The 23,751-nt window shown below is 42.5% G+C and overlaps 1 protein-coding gene and 1 long non-coding RNA gene across 4 annotated transcripts in view; one reads left to right on the forward strand and one right to left on the reverse strand.

Annotated features, from left to right (window-relative positions):
- shcbp1 (SHC SH2-domain binding protein 1) overlaps window positions 1-23,751 on the forward strand; it is a 56,797-nt gene that overhangs the window by 16,682 nt on the left and 16,364 nt on the right. For all 3 annotated transcript variants that reach the window (XM_037246674.1, XM_037246673.1, XM_037246672.1), the window contains exons 5-10: window positions 5,081-5,176; window positions 5,254-5,484; window positions 5,563-5,740; window positions 15,333-15,453; window positions 18,155-18,286; window positions 21,762-21,880. In XM_037246674.1, coding sequence (XP_037102569.1) covers window positions 5,081-5,176; window positions 5,254-5,484; window positions 5,563-5,740; window positions 15,333-15,453; window positions 18,155-18,286; window positions 21,762-21,880 — 877 coding nt within the window. The remainder of the gene's footprint in view (window positions 1-5,080; window positions 5,177-5,253; window positions 5,485-5,562; window positions 5,741-15,332; window positions 15,454-18,154; window positions 18,287-21,761; window positions 21,881-23,751) is intronic.
- Window positions 20,271-20,604, reverse strand: LOC119120108. The gene is made up of 2 exons (XR_005097457.1): window positions 20,571-20,604; window positions 20,271-20,342 (listed from the first exon to the last, which is right to left on the reverse strand). It is a non-coding gene; the product is annotated as an uncharacterized LOC119120108 (long non-coding RNA).

A 23,751-nucleotide genomic window follows, 5' to 3' on the forward strand; every position in this document is an offset into this window, starting at 1 on the left:
TCCTAGTCTTCCGATTGGAATAGCGTTAGTTATCCTTTGCCACACACTTTCTCAGTATCTCTTTCGTCGTCGGTTTTATGCATTTCTTCTAGCATTTTCCATGATGAGGGTCTGTTCATGCTAATTTTATTCATGCACGAAGCACTAAATTACATTAAATTAGCGAGCGACACGTATAGCTCCAGAGTAGACGGGACCACGAAATAAAGAAAAGGGTGACGATGCAACACAATGTCATCAACATCGACTGCCTTTATCTTAAAAGCGGCATCATATGCATTTCTTTTGTCCCCCATAATGACGGTTTGTGTATAAAAGCTTCCTTTCAGTAATGTCCGTCTTGATCTCGTTCTGTCTCTTCTTTGTGTGAATTATACGGCACTATTTGCCTGGCAGATGGACATGCGATCAACACACCACTTTTCTCCCCAGTGACCGTGTCCATATATCCCTCCGCCCAGCAAAGCGGTGCCGCACAACAGCGGTCCACAACCTTTTTACGAGTGTATAAAAGTGATCAAGTCACCACAAAAACCATGGAAAAAATCCTAAATAAGCCCGCCATAATGACGGTTTGTGTATAAAAGCTTCCTTTCAGTAATGTCCGTCTTGATCTCGTTCTGTCTCTTCTTTGTGTGAATTATACAGCACTATTTGCCTGGCGGATGGACATGCGATCAACACACCACTTTTCTCCCCAGTGACCGTGTCCATATATCCCTCCGCCCACCAAAGCAGTGCCGCACAACAGCGGTCCACAGCCTTTTTACGAGTGTATAAAAGTGATCAAGTCATCACAAAAATCACGGAAAAAATCCTATATAAGCCGCACTGGGCTATAAGCCGCAGGGTTCAAAATTTTGGAAAAAAGTCGCGGCTTATAGTCCGAAATTTATGGTAGATATATCAAATAAATGTAATATAAACAACAATTTTGACGAACCATCCGAGTCACTCCAAATCATTAAATCCGTTGGAATCTTCATCCGCTGTGTCACTTAAAAACAAAAAAAAACAAAAAAAAAACACAGCTGTTGACTCCGGAACTACGTGCGCCGCTGACGTCAGCCTCGTCGTCAGTTGCGGCTCCAATTATTCCACAGGTCTACGTATATAACTATATTGTAGCGTTACCAAAGTACCAGGCAAGACGTGGGTTTGGTAACCGGCTCTTTCTTTCACAAAACAAGAGCTCAACATATGAGTGTGTGCTCGAAGCAAGTGCCCTGGATCGCTCCCCCCCCACACACACACACACCCTGCTGCCTTCACGGCCTTGCGAGACAATCGGAAACTACTGAAGTCTAACAACATAGACGTTGCTACTCTAAATAAACTATATATCAAATAACTATAACATAAATAACAAGTTTATCGAACCATCTGTCACTCCAAATCATAAAATCTGCTGACTCCGAAAGTCAGTGAATGGAACTCATTGTCAGTGAAGCTCCAATTATTCCACAGCCATAGTGCGCCCTCATGCGGTTTAAAGTGAAAATAACAAAGATTTTGTTCGACAACCGAAGCAAAAAAGTCTCGAATTTTTTGTTCGAATTCCGATTTGTTCGATAACCGGGACATTCGAAAACCGAGGTTTGACTGCATGTGTTTTTCTTTCTGAGCTTGTTAAGGTTTACTATGGGTGATTTGAATGTGTCTGGTCACATATCCCTCCGCCCAGCAAAGCGGTGTTGCACAACAGCGGTCCACAGCCTTTTTACGAGTGCATAAGTGTATTAGTCATCACAAAAATCACGAAAAATCCATAGATCCATTGTCGCACCGGACAACAAGCCGCAGGGTTCAAAGCGTGTGCAAAAAGTAATGGCTTATAGTCCGGGAATTACGGTATTCTGATTGTTTCAGATACCGGAATTCTGACTAACACAAATTATTGACTACCGTAATTTTCGGACTATAAGTCGCACCGGAGTATAGGTCGCACCAGCCATAAAATGCCCAAAAAAGTGAAAAAAAACATATATAAGTCGCTCCGGAGTATAAGTCGCATTTTGGGGGGCAATTTATTCGACAAAATCCAACACCAAGAACAGTCATGAACGAGCAACAACAGGCTAAACGATAGGTATGCTAACGTGACATAAACACAAACTAAGAGCTGAGAACGGCCCTGACGTAAAATTCAGAGTTATTCAAAAAACTATTACATAAATAACACGTTAATAAAACCATCTGTGTCACTCCAATTCATTAAATCCATCAATCGTCCTTTGTCAACAATGCGTGCGCGCCGCTGACGGCTCTTGCACTTCAAAATATTCCACAGGCCCATATAACGATATATAAATTATATATCAAATAACTATTATATAAGCAATAATGTTATCAAACCATCTGTGCACTCTAAATCATTAAATCCATCGATCAAATTCCTCGTCCTTTGTCAACAACGCCGCGCGTGCGTGCGCCCTGACGTCAGCCTCGTCGTTATTCCACAGATCTACTATATAACTATATTGTAGCGTTAACAAAGTTCAAGGAAAGACGTGGGTTTGGTAAACGGCTCTTTATTTAACAAAACAAACTTACAGGCGTGTGGCGGCGTGGACTTCCAGCCACGGAAATGGAAGAGAGCTCCATAGACGATAGGTATGCTAACGTGACATAAACACAAACTAAGAGCTGAGAACGGCCCTGACGTAAAATTCAGAGTTATTCAAAAAACTATTACATAAATAACACGTTAATAAAACCATCTGTGTCACTCCAATTCATTAAATCCATCAATCGTCCTTTGTCAACAATGCGTGCGCGCCGCTGACGGTTCTTGCACTTCAAAATATTCCACAGGCGCATATAACGATATATAAATTATATATCAAATAACTACCGTTTTTTTCCGTGTATAATGCGCAAAATTTAACTAATTTATTGTCCTAAAATCTGGGGTGCGCATTATACATGGGTACAATTTTTTTTTAATTTTTATTTTTTAAAAATTTTTTTTTTTTTTTTTTTTTTTAAGAAAATCATGGTACAACAAAACCAACAACAGGACTGACCGACAATAGTGTGTTTGTACTGTGCTCTGGTCATTTCGTCAAAGAAGGGATAATAGTCCTCTTCTCTTCTTGACTGACAATGAATGTGATAGTTTAATACAATCAGCAAATAACAAAATGCGTATTACAGGTAATATTTTATTTCACAACACTTTGCCTTGTTCCTTTCATCTCTGCTGTTCACTTCAAACACGCTCCATACGAACGCAATGCTCTCGTATCAGACGCTTGCTCGATCACCTGCTCGTTTGCTGTCACAATGTACCCTACACAAATCCGAAACATTTGTTGCGGCTCCGAGTCACGACGAGGGGCAAGTTTTGGTTTCCAAGGGTGTTTTTATTCCTCTTCAACGTCTCTCCCATACAGAGCCGCCTTTTTCACATGTCCGCACGTCACTTTCCTCTCTTTTCATCTGATCGCGGTGGTGCCTTTACGGGCAGTCGGAGAAATCAACGCCAACAAAAAAAAATACATCCAGCCTAGTTAAGACCATACCAAAGACTATAAAAATGGGACCCATTGCCTCCCTGCGTGTGTGACGATCATTGGGACTTTAAAAAAAAAAAAAAAAAAAATTGGGTGCGTATTATACATGGGTACAGGCTTTTTTCCAGCATCAACATGCCATTTTTAGGGTGCGTATTATACATGGGGGCGCATTATACACGGAAAAAAACGGTATTATATAAGCAATAATGTTATCAAACCATCTGTGCACTCTAAATCATTAAATCCATCGATCAAATTCCTCGTTCTTTGTCAACAACGCCGCGCGTGCGTGCGCCCTGACGTCAGCCTCGTCGTTATTCCACAGATCTACTATATAACTATATTGTAGCGTTAACAAAGTTCAAGGAAAGACGTGGGTTTGGTAAACGGCTCTTTATTTAACAAAACAAACTTCCAGGCGTGTGGCGGCGTGGACTTCCAGCCACGGAAATGGAAGAGAGCTCCATAGAATAGGACCGGGCGTGCGTAAAAGCCATGACCGAGCCCCATCCACCGTCCCCGGACAGCCACCTGGCCGAGCGCCGGCCCTCGACTTCCATCCACGGAGGTGAAAGACAGCTCGGTAGAGTAGGACCGGGCGTGCGTAAAAGCATTGTCCGAGCCCCATCCACCGTCCCTGGACAGCCACCGAGCGCCGGCCCCCGACTTCAATCCACGGAAGTGAAAGAGAGCTCCGTCGAGTCAATCTTTGTCCTTCATGTAAACAACGCCGCGTCGCGCTGCTGACGACGTCGCGCTGCTGACCGCGACGTCGCGCTGCTGACGTCACTTGAAATTCAAATTACAGTAATCCCTTGCTACATTGCGGTTCGTTTATCGCGGTTTCATTTTTTTTTTTTTTTTTGAAAAATTTTGAAAAAAAAACACAAGTCGCTCCTGAGTATAAGTCGCCCCCCCACCCAAACTATGAAAAAAAACGCGACTTATAGTCTGAAAATTACGGTACATGTAAACTTAGTCAATGAGACGATTCAAAGGGCTTCACAGAAAACAAATAACTGTAAGCAGCATGTAAAACAATAAGCATTTAAATCAGAATAGAATACCAAAAGATAAAACAATGATTAACGCACAAATAAAACAAAGGAAACGGCAATGAAAACAACACTGCAGGAGAAACAACAACAAAAAAACAAGAAAACGACAACGTTTTTAAATGGGACTTGAAAATGACTAGAATTGGGGCACATTCAAGACAATCAAGACGTTTTGTGTGAAGCATTCTGGCTAGACTTTAGAAATTTAGAAGTTTAGGAATGCTCAAAAAACACTGGTTTGGAATTTTCCACATGTGAACAGGTTAATATGAAACAGATTAGTGTCATGATTGCATATAAAAGGAGCATCCTGAAAAGGCTCACTTGCTCACACGCAAGGATGGGATTTACCTGTTTGTGAACAATTTCATGAGTAAATAGTCCACCACTTTAACATTTTCTCTGGATACAATTTCAATGGTTTCAGGGATTTTATCATCTGTTGTGATGTGATGTGATGTGGTGTTGTGTGTTGCTTTTACATACTAGCCTCTGTATTTTTAGATTCTTCTATAAGCGTGTGTGGAGACTGTGGGATGAAGAAGATGAGGATGATGACTTTGACTACTTTGTCCGTTGTGTCGAGCCTCGGCTTAGACTGTAAGTACACTGTGTCATGTTATTGATACAATATGTATTAAAAGTCATAATTATATTCAATGTGTCTCTTACCGCAGGCACTATGACATATTAGAGGAAAGAGTCCCAGCAGGTCTTGTGAAAGAATACAAGCTCATATTAGAAAAGTGTACCCAGTGCTTTCAGCAGTTTTCAATGCTACGCAGCCATCTGAGCAGTGACTCTGACTCAGAACTAGATAATGTATCCATGGTGGAGGGCCTGAAGCTCTGCGAACAGCTGGAAATATTCAAACGGAAGTTGTACTTCATTGAGAACCCACTGTTACGGTAAGTGAAATGGTTCTCTTTATGTTTACCAATTAGCCGCTATATCCACTTTTAACCCACAAACTCTTTAAACTCCAGATATGTGCTGGGCTACAAAGGTAATCCTCGACATCAATTCATACAAAGTCGTGGGCTGAGAGAGTCAGGAATCAAGGTTGCACATGTGGTCACATCCTCCTGCACCACAAATCAGCTCCAGTCCCTCCTAAATGACAGGCTTCTACAACACTTTTCCTCTGTGGGCACTGAGGTTCAGGTATCCACATTGCAATCACAGTATTATTTTAATGTTCGAGTTGACTAATCCTCAAAACTATGCCAATGCATGATGGTGTCTTTAGGCCAGGGTTGGGCAAACATTTTGACGTGCGGGCCGAATTGGGTTCTAAATTTTGACTGGGGGGCTGAACCAAGAGCAGATGGATGTAGTGTTTGTGTGAAGTAATATAAACGACATGTAAAGGTCATTGCATAAAAGGTTTTGGGCTTTAGTAGGTAGTAAAGCATGGATGTTCAAAAAAGCTTTTTGAAAACAAATGAAATTTATTAGCAGCATTAAAAAAAATATTACACCAAAAAACTACTATCATTGATTCTCATTAAATACGACACTGTTAATATGAATAACAGTTTCCATCACTTCAGCGCCTGCAGGTCAGATTTATGAAAGATGTTTATCTAATGAGGCGAAATCACATCAAACGGCAAACATTCTTCAAGAGTTTTTCAAGAGTTTTTATTCGCCATGTTTGAGCGTGCCAAACAAGGAATTTGACTTCGGTACATCACAGCCTCTGTTCAACATAGGTGACTAACAACACTCAGGACATGTGAAAAATGACAAATATTCTCAAACATCCCCTGATCTTAAATTCCCAGGAGGGCAAGGAAAAACTCAAAACTCCAACTAGGGGAAATGAGAAACCTTGAGAAGAGACCACAGATGGGAGGGTCCCTCTTCCAGGATGACCAGGCTGCAATGGATGCAGAGAGGACACAAAGTACAAACAGTGTAGACAAATTCAAAAAAGGTGTGGAGAGCAGGATGTTATTGCACAGCAACACATTCATTTTATCAGGTGGCATGCATGTTGTAAAGTCTGACAGCAGAGGGAATGAAGGACCTGCGGAACCGTTCTTTCCTACACCGAGGGTGCAAAAGTCTGCCGCTAAAGGAGCTGCTCAGGGACCGCACAATCTCATGGAGGGGGTGAGAGGTGTTGTCCATGATGGATTTAAGCTTAATCAACGTCCTCCTCTCACCCACAACCTCATTGGAGTCCAGGGGACAGCCCAGGACAGAGCTCGCTCTTCTGACCATCTTATTCAGTCTCCCCCTGTCCCGATCAGTACTGCCCCCATCCCAGCAGACCACAGCGTAGAGGATGGCTGAGGCCACCACAGAGTCATAGAAGGTCCGGAGGAGAGCCCTGCACACACCGAAGGACCTCAGTCTCCTCAGCAGGTGGAGGCGACTCTGGCCCTTTTTGTACAGGGCGTGGGTGTGATCAGTCCAGTCCAGTTTGTTGTGAAGGCGAACACCCAGGAATTTATAGTTCTCCACTACCTCAATGTCCGATCCCTGGATGTTCACCGGAGTGAAGATGGGTGCTGTCCTCCCGAAGCTCACAATCAACTCCTTCGTCTTGCTGGTGTTCAGCTGAAGCTGGTTGAGCTCACACCAGCTGACAAAGTCCTTGATGACCGTCCTATATTCCAGATCGTTCCCCTCCGAGACATATCCAACAATGGCCGTGTCGTCGGAGAACTTCTGGATGTGGCAGTGAGCAGTGTCGTGGGTAAAGTCTGAAGTGAACAGGGTGAAAAGGAAAGAAGAGAGCACCGTACCCTGGGGGACACCTGTGCTGCAGCGCACCACGTCGGACACACAGAGATGTAACCTCACATACTGCGGCCGGTCGGTGAGGAAGTCCGATGTCCATGCAGCCAGGCGCTGGTCCACACCCGCCTTCTCCATCTTCACCCTAAGCAGTGACGGCTGGATGGTGTTAAAAGCGCTGGAGAAATCGAAGAACATGATACTCCCAGTGCTCCTGTTGTCCTCCAGGTGAAGCAGTGTTCTGTGCAGTAAATGAATCACTGCATTGTCCAACGCAACACCAGGCCGGTAAGCAAACTGCAGGGGGTCCAGCTGCGCTCCCACTAGTGAATGCAGGTGACCCAGGATGATCCTCTCCATAGTCTTCATCAGGTGAGAAGTCAAGGCAATAGGCCTGAAATGGTTAGGCTCCTTGGGGCGCGGCACCTTCGGTACTGGGACCACGCAGGAGGTCTTCCACAGTCCTGGGACCTTGTTCAGGCTCAGGTTGAACAGGTACCTGACCACACCACTCAGCTGGTCCGCACAGTCCTTGAGCAGTCTCGGCCAGATGCCGTCTGGGCCCGGGGCCTTCCCTGCCTTGATCTTTCTGAGGTGACTCCTCACCTGAAGATCTGTAAAGGAGAGGGGGACGTTGGAAGACCGGGGTGATGGAGTGGAGACAGAAGAGTGACCCCGGGGGGGTGAGAGGGGGTTGGTGAGCTGGTGGGGAGGCTGGAGTGTCGAAGGTGGCAGAATGGGGTGCAGAGCGAGGTGAAGGGGCAGGGGGGAGGCGGAATCAAATCTGTTGAAGAACAGATTGAGTTCATCCGCCCAGTCCTTGTCCCCATCAGCTGGTTTCCGATCAGCCCCTTTACCATGGCCCGAGATGGACTGCAGACCCCTCCAGACGTCCCTGGCGTTGTTAAGCCCCATCTGCTTCTCCAGCCTCCTCCCGTAGTTCTCCTTCCCCTACCTGATCTTCAGCCGGAGGTCCTTCTGGATTCTACGGATCTCCACCACATCCCCCGAACCAAAGGCTCTCTTCTTCCCATTAAGCAGAGCCTTTATCTCGGACGACACCCAGGGTTTGTTATTGGGAAAACACCGGACCAACTTGGAGGGCACAGTGGTCTCCACACAGAAATGTATGTAGTCCATAACGTAGGGGGTCACGCTGTCAATGTCACTTCCATGGGGGCTACAGAGAGCTTCCCAGTCTGTACTCTCAAAGCAGTCTCTGAGCCTGGCAGTGGATTCCTCAGGCCACAACATCACAGACCTCCTCTCAGGTGGACGCCGTTTAACCACCGGGGTGTAGTCTGCGACCAGATGGACAAGGTTGTGATCCGAGCGACCAAGTGGGGGGAGGGGGAAAGAGGTGTATGCATCCTTGACATTCGCATACAACAGGTCCAAAGTTCCATCGTTTCTGGTGGGGCAGTCAACATATTGCGTAAAGGCAGGGAGGGAAGAGGCCAGGGAAGCATGATTGAAGTCCCCGGAGATGAGGAGGAGAGATTGGGGGTGCTGGGTTTGAAGCCTAGAAACAATAGCGTGGATCCGGTTTGTAGCGGTAGCAGCGACAGCCGAGGGAGGGATGTACACAGTTATAGCAATAACATGTGAGAACTCCCTCGGGAGATAGTACGGTCGCATGCTAACCACCAACAGCTCCAAGTCACTGGAGCAGAGACGCTCCTTAACGCTGACGTGTCCAGGATGGCACCATCTATCGTTCACAAACACAGTGAGTCCTCCACCTCTCCTCTTACCGCACTCCGTAGCACTCCTGTCAGCCCGCACCACTTGAAAACCGTCCAGGGAGAGGTGTGAGTCGGGCGAGAGATTGATCAGCCGTGTCTCCGTGAAGCACATGAGACTGCATTTGCGATATTCCCTCTGCGTCCTGGTTAGCGCCGTTAGCTCTTCCATTTTGCTTTGAAGAGATCTCACGTTTCCCATGATGACCGACGGCAAGCACGGTTTATACCGTCTCTTCCGCTGCCTGCACTTAACTCCGGCTCTGCATCCTCTTCTCCGCGGCTGTATCTCCTTGGGGATCTCCGGCCGCAACCCGCAGGGAAGGGGTGTGTAGCGCCAGGCTAACAGCTGATCGCGGGTGTAGACAACGGAGCCGAGTATGGATGGCTCACCCGACGCCACACCAAAAAGTTCCAAAATCAGTAGGGAACAAACTATGAATTAGGGATGCACCGAAATAAAAATTCTTGGCCGAAACCGAAAACCAAAAATGAGGAAACCAAGGCCGAAAACCGAAACACCAAAAGAAATGATTATGTCAGTTATTAGAACCACAGCATTTATGGCTACATCTGTACTAACCTCACTAAAATCAAGGCATTGCAATAAACCAGTTACAAAAGTATGAAAATATTTATTTAGCACTGACATTACAACAATGCACAATATAAATTAAAATTCAAAAATAAAATAAAAATAAAATGTTTAACTTGACCCCACTCATGTGTACATTAAATAATAATTTACAGGCTTATAACTGACTGGCCTGCTGAAAGACTAAAATTAAGTATGTTCTCTTATAAAAACACAAAGTGCATAAGTCAAGTGCCTTTTAAATTTTGTTCTGTGTGTACAACATAAAAGTGTATCAAAACAATGGTTACCATAGCCTTTATCAACAACAAATCCACCAAGAATTGTGGATGCACAAACTTTCTTGCCTTTTCAAAAACGTCCGCCACAGACGGAGTGGGCGTGCTCGGTGTCAGTTTCCTTTTCTGTGTCGCCTTCTTCTCATATTCAGAATGGCGATCGGGATGTTTGGATTTCAGGTGATGAATTAAACCCGACGTGGAGAAACTTTTTGCAGATGCACCCCCTCTTGAAATTTCAGCATTGCATGTTTACAAATCGCTATCCGTGGGTCTTTCTCTGAGATAGTGAAATCAGTCCACACCGCAGACATGCTGGCTCTTATCCCGTTTTCCCGCGTGCTGGCTGCGCTGTTTGCTCACGTCATCACAAGTTTCGGCCGTGTTGTTTCGGTGATTTAGGTCTTTCGGCCAAAAACCGAAAATGCACTTTTGGGTCATTTTCGCCCGAAAATTTTCGGTGGCCGAATTTTCGGTGCATCCCTACTATGAATGTTACAACGTGAACATCCATAGCCGTGCACTAGCCTAATTCAATGATGTGAGAATGTGAAAAACAACAAAAAACTCACTATACGTAACACAATCAAAACACAAAAAGAAGGGAAGAAAGGACAGAGCTGCTGTAACAGGCTGCCACTGGAGCGGTGCCATCAAAGATAACATAAGTAATGTTATGGTCACGCCACTGAGGTGAAGGAGAGAATCCGGTCCATTTCTCAAAATAAAAGATCGTTCAGGCTCAGGTAAATAAAACGGAAATAATGCAAGTTATTTATTCTTTCTTGTGCAGCCCGGTACCAAATGATCCATGGACCAATGCCAGTCCGAGGCCCGGGGTTTGGGGACCTCTGTTTTAAGGCACATTACTGTGTGTGCGTGTGTGTGCGTGTGTGCGCGTGTGCGTGCGCGCGCGTATATACCGTAATTTTCGGACTATAAGTCGCACCGGAGTATAAGTCGCACCAGCCATAAAATGCCCAAAAAAGTGAAAAAAAACATATATAAGTCGCTCCGGAGTATAAGTCGCATTTTGGGGGGCAATTTATTCGACAAAATCCAACACCAAGAACAGTCATGAACGAGCAACAACAGGCTAAACGATAGCTATGCTAACGTGACATAAACACAAACTAAGAGCTGAGAACGGCCCTGACGTAAAATTCAGAGTTATTCAAAAAACTATTGCATAAATAACACGTTAATAAAACCATCTGCGTCACTCCAATTCATTAAATCCATCAATCGTCCTTTGTCAACAATGCGTGCGCGCCGCTGACGGCTCTTGCACTTAAAAATATTCCACAGGCCCATATAACGATATATAAATTATATATCAAATAACTATTATATAAGCAATAATGTTATCAAACCATCTGTGCACTCTAAATCATTAAATCCATCGATCAAATTCCTCGTCCTTTGTCAACATCGCCGCGCGTGCGCCCTGACGTCAGCCTCGTCGTTATTCCACAGATCTACTATATATAGATAATATATATTGTAGCGTTAACAAAGTTCAAGGAAAGACGTGGGTTTGGTAAACGGCTCTTTATTTAACAAAACAAACTTACAGGCGTGTGGCGGCGTGGACGTCCAGCCACGAAAGGGGACGAGAGCTCCATACGATAGGACCGGGCGTGCGTAGAAGCCATGACCGAGATCCATGCACCGTCCTCGGACAGCCACCCGGCTGAGCGCCGGCCCTCGACTTCCATCCACGGAGCTGAAAGGCAGCTCGGTAGAGTAGGACCGGGCGTGCGTAAAAGCATTGTCCGAGCACCATCCACCGTCCCTGGACAGCCACCCGGCCGAGCGCCGGCGCCCGACTTCAATCCACGAAAGTGAAAGAAAGCTGGACGAGTCGATCTTTGTCCTTTATGTAAACAACCGTCGCGCTGCTGACGCGCGACCGCGACGTCGCGTCGCGCTGCTGACGTCAGCAGCGCGACGTCGCGCGTCACTCGTCCAGCTTTCTTTCACTTTCGTGGATTGAAGTCGGGCGCCGGCGCTCGGCCGGGTGGCTGTCCAGGGACGGTGGATGGTGCTCGGACAATGCTTTTACGCACGCCCGGTCCTACTCTACCGAGCTGCCTTTCAGCTCCGTGGATGGAAGTCGAGGGCCGGCGCTCAGCCGGGTGGCTGTCCGAGGACGGTGCATGGATCTCGGTCATGGCTTCTACGCACGCCCGGTCCTATCGTATGGAGCTCTCGTCCCCTTTCGTGGCTGGACGTCCACGCCGCCACACGCCTGTAAGTTTGTTTTGTTAAATAAAGAGCCGTTTACCAAACCCACGTCTTTCCTTGAACTTTGTTAACGCTACAATATAGTTATATAGTAAATCTGTGGAATAACGACGAGGCTGGCGTCAGGGCGCACGCGCGGCGATGTTGACAAAGGACGAGGAATTTGATCGATGGATTTAATGATTTAGAGTGCACAGATGGTTTGATAACATTATTGCTTATATAATAGTTATTTGATATATAATTTATATATCGTTACATGGGCCTGTGGAATATTTTTAAGTGCAAAAGCCGTCAGCGGCGCGCACGCATTGTTGACAAAGGACGATTGATGGATTTAATGAATTGGAGTGACGCAGATGGTTTCGCGCTGCTGTCGTCACTTGAAATTCAAATTACAGTAATCCCTTGCTACATTGCGGTTCGTTTATCGCGGTTTCATTTTTTTTTTTTTGAAATTTTTTTTTTGAAATTTTTTGAAAAAAAAAAACACATATAAGTCGCTCCTGAGTATAAGTCGCCCCCCCACCCAAACTATGAAAAAAACCGCGACTTATAGTCCGAAAATTACGGTATATATAATATATATATATATATATATATTATATATATATATATATTATATATATGTGTATATATATATATATATATATATATATATATATATATATATTATATATAAAGCAGACTTTGACTTTGATATATACACACGTAGGGCTGTGGACTCGGTCGGATTTTTGCACCGAGTCCGAGTCCGGCCTCTTGACCATGAGTCCGAGTCCGGCTGTCCATTTTTTCTGTTAATTCATGTGACTGCTTAGTCTTTATTCAAGGCTAATTTAGATCAAAATCTAAATAATTACAACAGTTTTGTGATGGCTTTGTCTTTATTAAACATATAAACGAATACAATAAACAGATACTTTCAAGTTTTAATCATTAATTACACCATTATAGCTCAGACATTTATCTAAACACAAATAATTAGTGACGACCCCTTATTTGGAAAGCGAAAAACCCATGTCGTACGGCGTCAGCACTATGTTGTTTTCAATAAAAACATGAAGAACTCACGTTTGCGTCAGTCAATTTTAATTTTTATAAAGGATTATTCTCATTTGATGTCTTTAAATTCATCCGCGTTCTGCCATTGAAGCGGGGTGCATTCAAAGACCAGTCGTACAGACGGAACACTCATTCACTTCACCAAAACGCAACAATATAATTACGTGAGCTCTTTGCATAAACCTCGATGCAAAGAAACTCCTCTTTTTGGGTACAGGCTACAAGGAGTATATATTACAAAGGAGACTTTATACTTAATTGTGATCATCATTCATCCATCCATCCATTTTATTTTATTACTCAGGTATTTTCAAAGCAAATTAATATTGTTGCATTTATTAATTTGCTTTAACATGACAGCGCAATATAATTAAAAGCTGACACGATAGCAATGTCAAACGTGTTCATTTAAGAAAAAGCCACACACGTTTTGTGATCAAATCTTTCATAACGAGAATGATTTGAGTGAATTGATTTTACAATTTTTATCCCCCCTCCCCACCATCTGTCACTTTGCTTGGGACAAAAGGAGCCTTCAGAACTGAAATTTCTTCTCAATTATTCATTCAAATCAATTCACTCAAATCATTCTCGTTATGAAAGATTTGATCACAAAACGTTTCCGTCTGTACGACTGGTCTTTGAATGCACCCCGCTTCAATGGCAGAACGCGGATGAATTTAAAGACATCAAATGAGAATAATCCTTTATAAAAATTAAAATTGACTGACGCAAACGTGAGTTCTTCATGTTTTTATTGAAAACAACATAGTGTTGACGCCGTACGACGCCGTACGACATCGGTTTTTCGCTATAATTCGGTATAATTCGAGGTAGTCCACCCTCACCCAAAGTTAAGGTTTCATGGGAATATTATTGTCATAATTGTCTGGACCATATATGATAATTGTTTAATGGTAGTTATTGATAGATCTTGAAGATGTCAAGTTATAGGTGCATAAGACTATGTTGTTCATGCATATAGCACGTTCATTGTAAGAGGGGAAGAGATGTTGTGTATTTTGGGCTAACTCAAATTCCGTAGTAGAAAAACCCCGGAAGTGGGATGGGCATTCTGTGTTGTTCTGGTACGCCCTGTGAACGCACTGTGAGTAAGGAATAAAGCAGTTATCATTCACGTCGTTGTCCGACCTATTCTTGCTATCTAAGAACCTGGAAAATAGTAAGGATATAACATATATCACGGGTCATTACGACGAGTTTGGTGGAGTTTTTACTGCTTCTTCCAACTCCTGCCGCGCTGACTGTAACCTGACACTCTCTGGCTGCGTCTTGCCTCTTTTTTTTATTGTCGGACTCGGTCAAAATCAGCACCGAGTCCGAGTCCGGCAAAAATGACCAAGTCCGACCGAGTCCGATTCCCCGAGTCCGAACCGAGTCCACAGCCCTGATACACAGTATATCAATATTCAGATTTGCTGCATTATACAATACACTTCCCAACTACTTAGCATCCATTTGAAGCAGTGCTTTGTTCTTTGCAAGCAGCCTCATAAGTCGTCCCTACAATAAGTAAATCAAAGCACAAAAATAGGTGTCATGAGTGAGATTGTTTCTTTTAAAGGTACAAATGATAACCACCACCACAGACTATATGAACATGACGCAGAAAAATTTCATATTGCAGAAAAATTACTGTAATGCATTCTGTTGCAATGGCACACACAAACATGCTGAAATGAGTGTCGCAGTTAGTCTGGGCTCTCAGCCATGACATTATTCACATTGTGAACCGCTTAATCCTCACAAGGTTCACGTCTGTGTTGGAGCCTATCCCAGTCATGTTAGGGCGTTTGGCAAAATACACCCTGAACTGGTCCCCAGCCAATCGCAGGACACGTATAGAAATACTATAACTATTCACAATCACACCAAGGACAATTTGGAGTCGCCTACCATCTGAACCGATAATCCAGACAAACATTGTAATGTTAATTATGTAAGTAGAGTGAGCCGTCCCTTCAGGGCATAATAATGTTGATATACAAACCACACCTTGGCAAGAGTTTGCCATTAGAGTGCTTCTGTAGTCATATGTGCGTGTGTTTGTGTGTATGTAGTTCCATAGAGACCCAGTTTCTGCGGTGGATTCGTGCCATCAAGATGACATGGTCTTTGTTCTCCCAGGAGTATACAGTGTTACCAGCTGCATCCTGCTTCCAGACTCCATCACTATAGAGGGTATACATTATGCAATATTCAGATTAGGGTTCGAAGAGCACAGTGCATCCGGAAAATTTCTCACAAATCTTCATTTATTATATAAATTATATGTTTGAGTAGGACCTGTGACGAATAGAATTGAAACTACTGCAACAAACTGGGGTTGACTAGGGTTGTGTTATGCATCCACTAGATCAGTGCTTCTCAATCATTTTCTGTGATGCCCACCCTAGGGAGAAGAAAACATTTCGCACACCCCCATGTTAAAGTTAAAGTCCCAATGATCGTCACACACACATCTGGGTGTGGTGAAATTTGTCCTCTGCATTTAACCCATCCCCATGTGATTTTGATCCATCCCCTGGGGGAGAGGGGAGCAGTGAGCAGCAGCGGTGCCGCGCTCGGGAATCATTTGGTGATCTAAACCCCCAATTCCAACCCTTAATGCTGAGTGCCAAGCAGGGAGGCAATGGGTCCCATTCTTATAGTCTTTGGTATGACCCGGCCGGGGTTTGAACCCACAACCTTCCAGTCTCAGGGCAGACACTCTACCACTAGGCCACTCACTGAGCTAGTTATTAACATTAAAGAAAACAAAAAATAAATAAAAAAGATAGATCAACTTACAATAAAGAATAACTTTATTAATAACATTGTTTTTTAGTCTGTAACAGAACAGATTCAAAGTGCATCACTTTGCCTGAAATAAAAAATAAATTATAATTATTCAAACTATAAACATTCCTGACCAACTGCCATTTTATGCTGAAAAAATACAATAAAATAATAATAAACATACATAATATTAAATTAAATAACAGCAATAAATAATATTAAATTCAAAGTAATCAGCAACATTAACTCAGGAGCGCAATATATAAAACATTTTAACCTACAAAACAAAAATGAATAAAACAATTTGTGCTCAAAATGAGGCAGCATGACGGAGACCATATCCACGGCTGCAGGTAGTATCAGCTCTTCTGCAATGGTGTTTTTTTTTTTCTTGCACTGAGCAATTTGGTACGCTGCTTTATATGATGCTTACAGTGCTTGCTGATTGACTGAAGTAGCATTCACAAAGTGGGATGATTGTTGGCAATATTCAGCCCGTTTTCGCTGAAAAACCTCAAGCATCTTATCAGCGTGATTGGGGTGCAATGACTTTATAAGTGCCGCCTTAATTTATTTGGGTTCATACTGTCCGCTGCCAACATTTTAAGGCACAGTAAACACACCGGTATTTCCTCGTCTCCCATTGTAGTCACACTGAAGTCGAGCGCTTAGCTTTCGTGTGACTCTCAATTCTCTTATCTCCATCTCGCTCCGCTGTTCTTTTCAACCCTGTTAAATATTTTTCCATGGTGTCCCACTGCACTTTTTATCGCCTGCTCTGTGATGTGTGTGCGTATGTTCCGTGCGCTCTACACTGTAGAGCGAATACTCTTTGTGCACACTCTTAGTCTCTTATAGTGATACCGCCACTCCCACCTAGTGCTGTGGATGTCTAATTACCCTTTAATCTAGTACAGCCAAAAGAAAAGCATGTTCCCTGGTGTCACACGCGCCCCCCTTGGTATCACACCGTGCCCCCCAGAGGGGCGCGCCCCACTATTTGAGAAGGACTGCACTAGATGGAGCTGTGCTAAAGGGAATGTCCACCCAGTCAATGAGGTAAAAAAAAAGTCCAACTCCCATTCCATATGAAAGTGATACGGTGTGGCTTCCTACTTGGTCCAGCAACCCCACTCATTTTTGATGGTCATAAACTTCCTTCAGTTTAAAAGCAAAAAGCGAGTGTGCGTTGATGCGTAATGCGTTGATTAGCTTGTTAGCTTTGGCGCTGTTTTTTGGTATGCGCAGCCAAACTTGCTGCGGTGAGGGGGTGTGGTCACAGTCTATTGCGCATGTGCGGTTCACTGTGATTGCCTCTTGACAGGCTTACCCGAATGTCAATCAAGCTATGGGATGGATTCGTGCCTATAGAAAAAATGTTTTTTTTGTTTTTTTTTTAAATGTCATGTGATCGACCAGTTTAGTTCTGTGACGCCCCAGACCATGGTTGCCGTAATGCTGAAAGCGATGCAACCTTGTAATTTACTAATCGTACTGAAACGTACTGAAACATTTTGGCAGAGCGCTGTGTACAACCAGTATGGATCAACAAATTCATCAATTGATCCATATATAAGGCGCTCTGCATTATAAGGCGCACTGTGGTTTTTTGAGTAAATTATAAGCTCTTAAATGCGGCCTATCGTGCGGAAAATACGGTATATAAAAATGGAAAAGAATATTTTTTCTTTTGGGACCTGCTCTCCTTTTCTCTTACCTGTGAACACACAAAAAAAATTTTGAGCTAGATTTACAAATATCCAGATTCTTATATTTGAATCTGTGCCCAAATCTTAAATCTCACCTCAAAACAGTTCAATCTGTGCACAAAACTTGTTTATGTTGTCCAATCGTGCCCCGAGTCAATCAAAATTAAAATTACTACTGAGCAGTCAGTAAACACTATGTAGAAAAATAGAAAACACAATGATCAGGACATGAAGCTGTAGATGTAAATGATTATTCTTCACCGTAGGCGCAAGGCATGTTACAAAACAAAATACCTATGCATTTAGCACTTTCCGGATGCACTATACGTAGGTTGATCTTACAATGGGCAAACACCTTCACTGTTGAATCAACCTAGTAATTCTTGTCTCTCCAGGATATGGACCCCCTGATGAGGTGGTGTTTGAGAAGAAGTATACTGGAGACTCATTTATTGTGTCTACAGGAGCTGAAATCAGAATGTCCAACATTAAATTCATTCAGCATGATGCAATTGAGGGTATTTTATGTGAGTATTAAGTTTTTAAAGAAAGCACCCCAAACCCTTTTTTATTATCCAGGATAACCCCTGAGTATTATTATTGAGGTGCCATACACATTGTCCTGCTTTACCAGTTTTGCTCGTGTATAATCATGTTTTATGTACTTGTCTGTTAACAGAACCCAATTAACATTCTTTAGACCTTAAGGTACAGAACAGCAAGTGTACTCTGTGCCATGTTTAACTGCGCTAACAGAATTTATAGGTTTGAACGTTAATGTAAACTATATATCTATATATCTATATATATGTATATATACATATATATAGATATATATACACACACACACATGTATACATACATATATAGTACGTAGTTATGTATGCATACATATATGCATACATAACTACGTACATATGTACAGAATTTATAGGTTTGAATGTTAATGTAAACTATATATATATACTATATACACACACACTAGGGGTGTAACGATTCATCGATACACATCGATTAATCGATATAATGCTCTACGATTTATTGGCATCGATGCTAAACGTAAACATCGATTTATATCGCCGTGTTTGACCTCGGACATTAGATGCGACTTTATTTTGAAATCCAGTTCATTGTCGCTTGCTTCCTCTTTCCGGGAGCAGTACGCGGCGTGTTGTGTTGTGAGCAGAGCAGGCACGTGAAAGGGGAGCCGACAACTACGCGGCTCCTGGGCTGGTGCTATGGCTAGTGTCCAAGAAGACGAGGAAATTCACTCCCCTTTGGGCTTCAAGTCATTCGTTTGGAAGCACTTTGGATTCCAAAGAAAAGATGGCTCAACGGACAATTAAAATTATTGTAAATAAATAGTTCAGTAATGCACTTTAAAGTTAATGGTATTACAAAAAAGAAAGAATATTCATTTTTCTTTACTTATATGAGAAAAAATATAGGAATTTGATAAAGTTCAGTGTTAAAATAAGCACTTTGTATACTACAATACTCTTGTAATTTCCTAAATAAAGAGTTTGCAGTACCTTGTTGATTTTGCGTATGAATTGTTATAAATCAGGATATTGTTCTATATTTTTTATTTAAAAAATAAAAATATCGATCGTGCAGCACTATATCGTGATGTATCGTGAATGAATCACAGCAGGCTTTAAGATATCGGCAAATATCGTATCGTGGTTCTTTGTATCGATATGATATCGTATCGTGACAAAACCCGCGATTTACACCCCTAACACACACGTATACATACATATATAGTACGTAGTTATGTATGCATATATATATATACATGCATACATAACTACGTACATATGTACAGAATTTATAGGTTTGAATGTTAATGTAAACTATATATATATATATATACATACATACATTTTTGGACTATAAGTCGCGTTTTTTTCATAGTTTGGGTGGGGGGGTGACTTAAACTGAGGAGCGACTTATATGTGAATTTTTTCACAAATTTTCAAAATTAAAAAAAAAAAAAAAAGTGGAACCGCGATGTAGCAAGGGATTACTGTAATTTGAATTTCAAGTGACGTCAGCGGCACGGCGGTTGTTTACATGAAGGACAAAGATTCGATCACGGGATGACGAAAGTCAGTATAAGTTGCCCCCCCACCCAAACTATGAAAAAAAAACATGACTTATAGTCCAAAAAATACGGTACTCTATTCTACTGTTTAACCTTGTACTCACAATATTGTTAATTGATATTCATACGCAATCCGTCCAAGTCCTCATCTTCTGTATCAAAATTAAACATTGGGCAAGTTCGCCATTAAACATGCCAAGTTCTTTCTCGTCGTTGTCACATTGCTCTTCTGCAATGATCCTGGATTTTCAGAAAGCTCTAATTGTGCCTAGTAAGCATGTCTCGTCTATGCCATTTTAGAAGGTCCTAATGCTGTTTTCTTTGCACAAACGAGAGTATTTATTTATCAATGGCGGCAGAGGTATGTACTCAACGTGTTACGTACAGTCCTCTGTTTGGTTTACTGCCCTGATCTACATAAAACGTAATGTCCTCTGATTGGTTCATCGGGTCTACATATTACGCCTGTATATTACCTCTCTATGGCGGAAGCCACACAAAACTTTGTCTTTGTGTATGCCATTTTAGAGGATCCGAGTGCTGTTTTCTTTGCACAAACGATAGTATTTATTTATCAATGGCGGCGGAGGTATCTGCTCAACGTGTTACGTACAGTCCTCTGATTGGTTTACCACACCGATCTACGTAAAATGTAATGTCCTCTGATTGGTTCATCGGGTCTACATATTACGCCTGCATAATACGGAAACCACACAAAACAACTTTTCAGATTTTGGAATTTGGTCCACACAAAAGGTGTTAGAGTGGTGCTCACTCTAACTTATTTGCAAGAACCACACGGGAGACAGTATGCCCATTGAGCACTTGCAAGTGGCGAATCCGTTCGTCATATTTGAGAGAAACAGAGTGGGGGTGAGAGTGGACAGGATGGGGTGAACCTCTGGCCTCTGGTCAAATCATAGCAGGGGGTGTTTTACGATGTTGTGTAAACAGAACAACTTAGATTGCTTCCTCTGCAGCTGGTCAATCAGTTCAAAGGATCTTAGCACTTTCTTCTACTACTTTGTTAAGACAGGACAAGTTTGGTTAATTATTACAGGTTCCATTCCAACATAATCATAGGATCAAACTAATCTCAACCCTTACAAAAGGTGCACCTTATTAAAAGGCACACCTTAGTTTTTGGAGAAATTTAAAGGCTTTTAAGTGCGCTTTATGGTGCGGAAAATACGGAAAAACAAACAAGTATTTTAAAAAAAAACGTCTCTGGTTCCTTCCAACCGATGCAAACGTTTTTGTGGCTGCCGGATCTGCAATGCTTGGTGACAGGCAGCCTTTTCACCTCGGGCCAATGGCTGACTGCTACGACAGTTAGATTTTGGGCTCATTTCGTCACCCCACCACCTCCACCTCTGCCCATTTCAGCGAGTCGTTCGCGCACGTATGTCCAAAGATGCAACATGAGTGGCCAAGGTGGCATGAGGCACTTCTGGCTGGACCCCCCCCCCCCACCCCCCCTTTATATCGTCTAATCTTACCCCTTGTTCAGAGAAAACAGGGTTTTGCCCTGGTTAGCCCACCATGCTTGTTTTAAAGTTTGTTGCTTGCATCATCACATTCTGTTTTGTTTTGGTGATAGTCAATCCACTCGCAATATACACCACTTTTGGAAAAGCAACAATGTTTCAAAAAAAAAATCAATAACACCCACTGGCAGTCTCCCCGCTCCCCATTTTCCTGTTCTACCCCACATCATACATATTTGTTAACAGATATTTCTTGATTGCAGTAAATTTCTTATCTTTATTTAGTCAGAGCTTCACACGTAGCTTTAAAAGAGTCTTTAATTACCACCCTGTTATGATTCTTATTATATACGTATCTTCATTATTATTTGTGTTACAATGGTTATAATTTATCTGTCTGGTCACCAGGTGTGAGAAAGGGAAGTCTGTCCATGGAGAATTGTGTGCTTCAGTGTGAGACCACCGGAGTTGTTGTCCAAACATCTTCCCACCTCACTATGAATATGTGTGATCTATATGGATCCAAGGTAATTTATTTAGTACAAGGCTCAATTCTCTCTCTTTTTTAATCCTATTTTGTCTTTCTCTTCTAGAAGCTCTAACATTCCCACTTGTCTACCTCTCAAAGGCATAACGTTAGAAATTATGAATAACATTTGATCAAATACTTCAAAGCCTATTTTGATGTTTTAAATACAGTAATCCCTCGTTTATCGCGGATAATTGGTTCCAAGACCACCCTCGATAGGTAAAAATCCGTGATGTAGAGAAAATATATTGTTACAATATCCATTTTATGAACTTTTATTGAACAGTGTATATTGTACTTTTAAATGTTTTTGTATTCTTAAACACTTTAGTAAACATTTTAAAGTCAAACTGATTTTCATAAACACTCTTTATTTAAATAAAAAGGAAAATAAAGAAAATAAGAGTAAATATATACAATATCCGCACAAGACTTTTATGAACCTTTATTGTAGTTTTATACACTTTATTGTTTTTTTAAACACTTTTTGTAGTTTTAAACACTTTTGTAAATTTTTTAAAGTCAAACTGACTTGCAGAAACATTCATATTTAAATAAATAAGAAAATAAATGAGTAAATATATTGTTACAATATCCACACAAGACTTTTATGAACCTTTTTTGAAGCGTGAACGTGTCTTGCTCAGCTCTGCTCTTGCGTGCTGGCCGACTGACGCGCCCCCGCGGCCCAGTGTGAGCGCATCCGCGCAAGACTTTTATAATTATATTTTTGTACACTATTGTACTTTTAAATACAATATTGTATTTTAAACACTTTTTAAAAAAATTTAAAGTGTCACGGCTCCTCTCCGCTCTTGCGTGCTGGCCGATTGACGCGCCCCCGCGGCCCAGTGCGAGCGCATCCGCACAAGACTTATAATTTTATTTTTAAACACTTTATTGTATTTTTAAATATTTTAACATTTTAAAATGTAAATGTGTCACGACTCCTCTCTGCTTTTGCGGTCCTGAACGGCTGACGCACCCCGGCAGTCCAGCGCGAGGGCATCCACACATTGCTCAGAGGCATGCCCTGCGCTTAGTGCTCATTGCCGGTGTTGCTCGATTTGGTTCCCCCGTGAGGATTTGTTCCCCCTGCCGCGGGAGCGCGCACGCCTTGTTTGGAAAGCGAAAAACCGATGCCGTACGGCGTCGTACGGCTACAGCACTATGTTGTTTTCAATAAAAACATGCAGAACACACGTTTGCATCAGTCAATTTTAATTTTTAGAAAGGATTATTCTCATTTGATGTCTTTAAATTCATTTGCGTTCTGCCGTTGAAGCGGGGTGCATTCAAAGACCAGTCGTACAGACGGAATACTCATTCACTTCACCAAAAAACAACAATATAATTACGTGAGCTCTTTGCATAAACCTCGATGCAAAGGAAACCCTCTTTTTGGGTACCATTACATGCTACAAGGAGTATATATTACAAAGGAGACTTTATACTTAATTGTGATCATCATTCATCCATCCATTTTATTACTCTGGCTTTTTTTCTGTCTTCCTGGGGGTCTGTTCAGGTAGTGTGGCAAATTTGAACAGATTCTCTCATTCCTAGGCCAGTTGGAGTCCAGGACTCACTGTTGAGGGGGGAAACATATCCTCTGTGAGGATATGTTCCCCCCCTGTAATTTGGCCTAGGAATGAGGGAATCTGTTCTAATTTGCCACACTACCTGAACAGACCCCAAGGAAGACACAAAAAAGCCAGTTGGAGTCCAGGACTCACCGTTCTCAAAATGAGGGGGGGGAACATATCCTCACGGGGCCGCTGTGAGGATTTGTTCCCCCCCTGTAATTTGGCCTAGGAATGAGGCAACCTGTTCAAATTTGCCACACTACCTGAACAGACCCCCAGGAAG

The sequence above is a fragment of the Syngnathus acus genome, chromosome 3, assembly GCF_901709675.1.
Source record: "Syngnathus acus chromosome 3, fSynAcu1.2, whole genome shotgun sequence".
Taxonomy (NCBI): domain Eukaryota; kingdom Metazoa; phylum Chordata; class Actinopteri; order Syngnathiformes; family Syngnathidae; genus Syngnathus; species Syngnathus acus.